The sequence below is a fragment of the Galeopterus variegatus genome, unplaced genomic scaffold (genome assembly GCF_000696425.1).
Source record: "Galeopterus variegatus unplaced genomic scaffold, G_variegatus-3.0.2 Scaffold588, whole genome shotgun sequence".
Lineage (NCBI taxonomy): Eukaryota > Metazoa > Chordata > Mammalia > Dermoptera > Cynocephalidae > Galeopterus > Galeopterus variegatus.
In genome coordinates, this window is record NW_007726699.1 from 9804 (window position 1) to 11326 (window position 1523).

The following is a 1523-nucleotide window of genomic DNA, read 5'->3' on the forward strand; positions in this document are numbered from 1 at the left end:
TCAGCACTTTATAGTCACCCCGATCCTTGGACCCATCAGACTGAGTTGTAATTGGCACTTCACCCATGTACCTCGCACCATCTTAAGCTTGTCTTAAATACCTGCTGTATCCCCAACACAGTACTATGTACATAGCTTTGCAAAAAACGTGTTTACAGAGTGAGGTATTGCCCAATTTTTTATATTGTTAATTAGCTACCAGCTTGGGAAAAATAAAAACTTAGAGTCCTATAAAAGCACCAGAACATTCAGTCTCTGAGCTTTAAAGTCATAAAAGGACTGACAGATGGAGATGCACAGCAGCAAATGTGCCAGGTGTACCCAGGAGAACAGGCCTCTGGCTGATCTCCCTGCACACAGGGCTTCAAGAGACATCCTGATTACTCACTGAATCTTTCTGCCCAGATGGCAGTCATCCTGCCAGATGCTGCTGTGCTCGCCGCTGCTGGATCACAACACAACCACGTGAGGGGGTCAGAGTCCAGCACACAGCGGTCTTTTTCTTGCAACCAGACCACTGAGAGCTGAATTCGAACAAAAAATTATACACTCCTATGCACAAGCTTGGAAATTATCTTGTTTTTTTGGGGGGGGGGGAGATGAGGGGAAGCTGGCTGATAGGGGATTAGAACCCTTGACCTTGGTGTTACAAGGTTGTGCCCTAATCAGCTGAGATGACTGGCCAGCCCTGGGAAATTATCTTTCCATTCATCCATATCAGGGATAACTGCTGAAGCCTATAAGTATCTTGAACTGGAACCTGAACTGACCGGTGAGGGGATCTTAACCCTTGGTGTTGTCAGCACCATGCTCTCCCAAGTGAGCCACAGGCCGGCCCTGGCATCTAAACTTTTAAATAAATTCACTGTTATGGGTTGCATTGTGTCCCTCTAAAATACATGATCAAATCCTAACCCCCAGTACCTATAAATGTGACCCTATTTAGAAATAAGGTCTTTTGTAGATATAATCAAGTTAAAATGAGGTCATGATGGATTAAAGTGGGCCCTAATCCAATGACTGTTGTTCTTATAAGAAAGAAGAGGGGAATTTGGACAGACACATAGGAGATAAGGCCATGCAAAGAAAGAGTAGAAACTGGAGTGATGCATTACAAGCCAAGGGATGCTAAGGATGCCAGCAACTACCAGAAGTTGGAAGAGGCAAATAAGGATCTTCCCTAGAGCCTTTGGAGGGCGCATGGCCCTGCTGACATTTGAGTTCGAATTCTAGCTTCCATAACTGTGAGAGAATAAAGTTCTGTTGTTTTAAGCTGCACAGTTTATGGTACTTTGTTACAAAGCCCCAGGAAACTAATGCACTCAAAAAAGCAAAGTTAATTCGCTCCTTCAGGTAGTCTGAGTCATTACACAGAATAAAAGATCTATCACAAAATCATTAATCTAGATTTTTCAGTTTCTATGTTATATTTTTTTGAAGCTTAGTTTGATTTTCTTCACAAAACCAGCAGCTTTCTATGAATGATACCTTAATCTCTCAACATGTTAATATTTTTTGCTTCC

At 42.5% G+C, this 1523-nt stretch overlaps 1 protein-coding gene across 1 annotated transcript in view; it reads right to left on the bottom strand.

The window, feature by feature from the left end:
* Positions 1–388: 388 nt before the first annotated feature.
* Positions 389–1523, bottom strand: part of TXNRD1 (thioredoxin reductase 1) — a gene marked incomplete at its 3' end in the record, with an annotated part of 84068 nt that continues 82933 nt past the window's right edge. Inside the window, exon 17 of the mRNA XM_008570287.1 lies at positions 389–524. Coding sequence (XP_008568509.1) covers positions 389–524 — 136 coding nt within the window. The remainder of the gene's footprint in view (positions 525–1523) is intronic.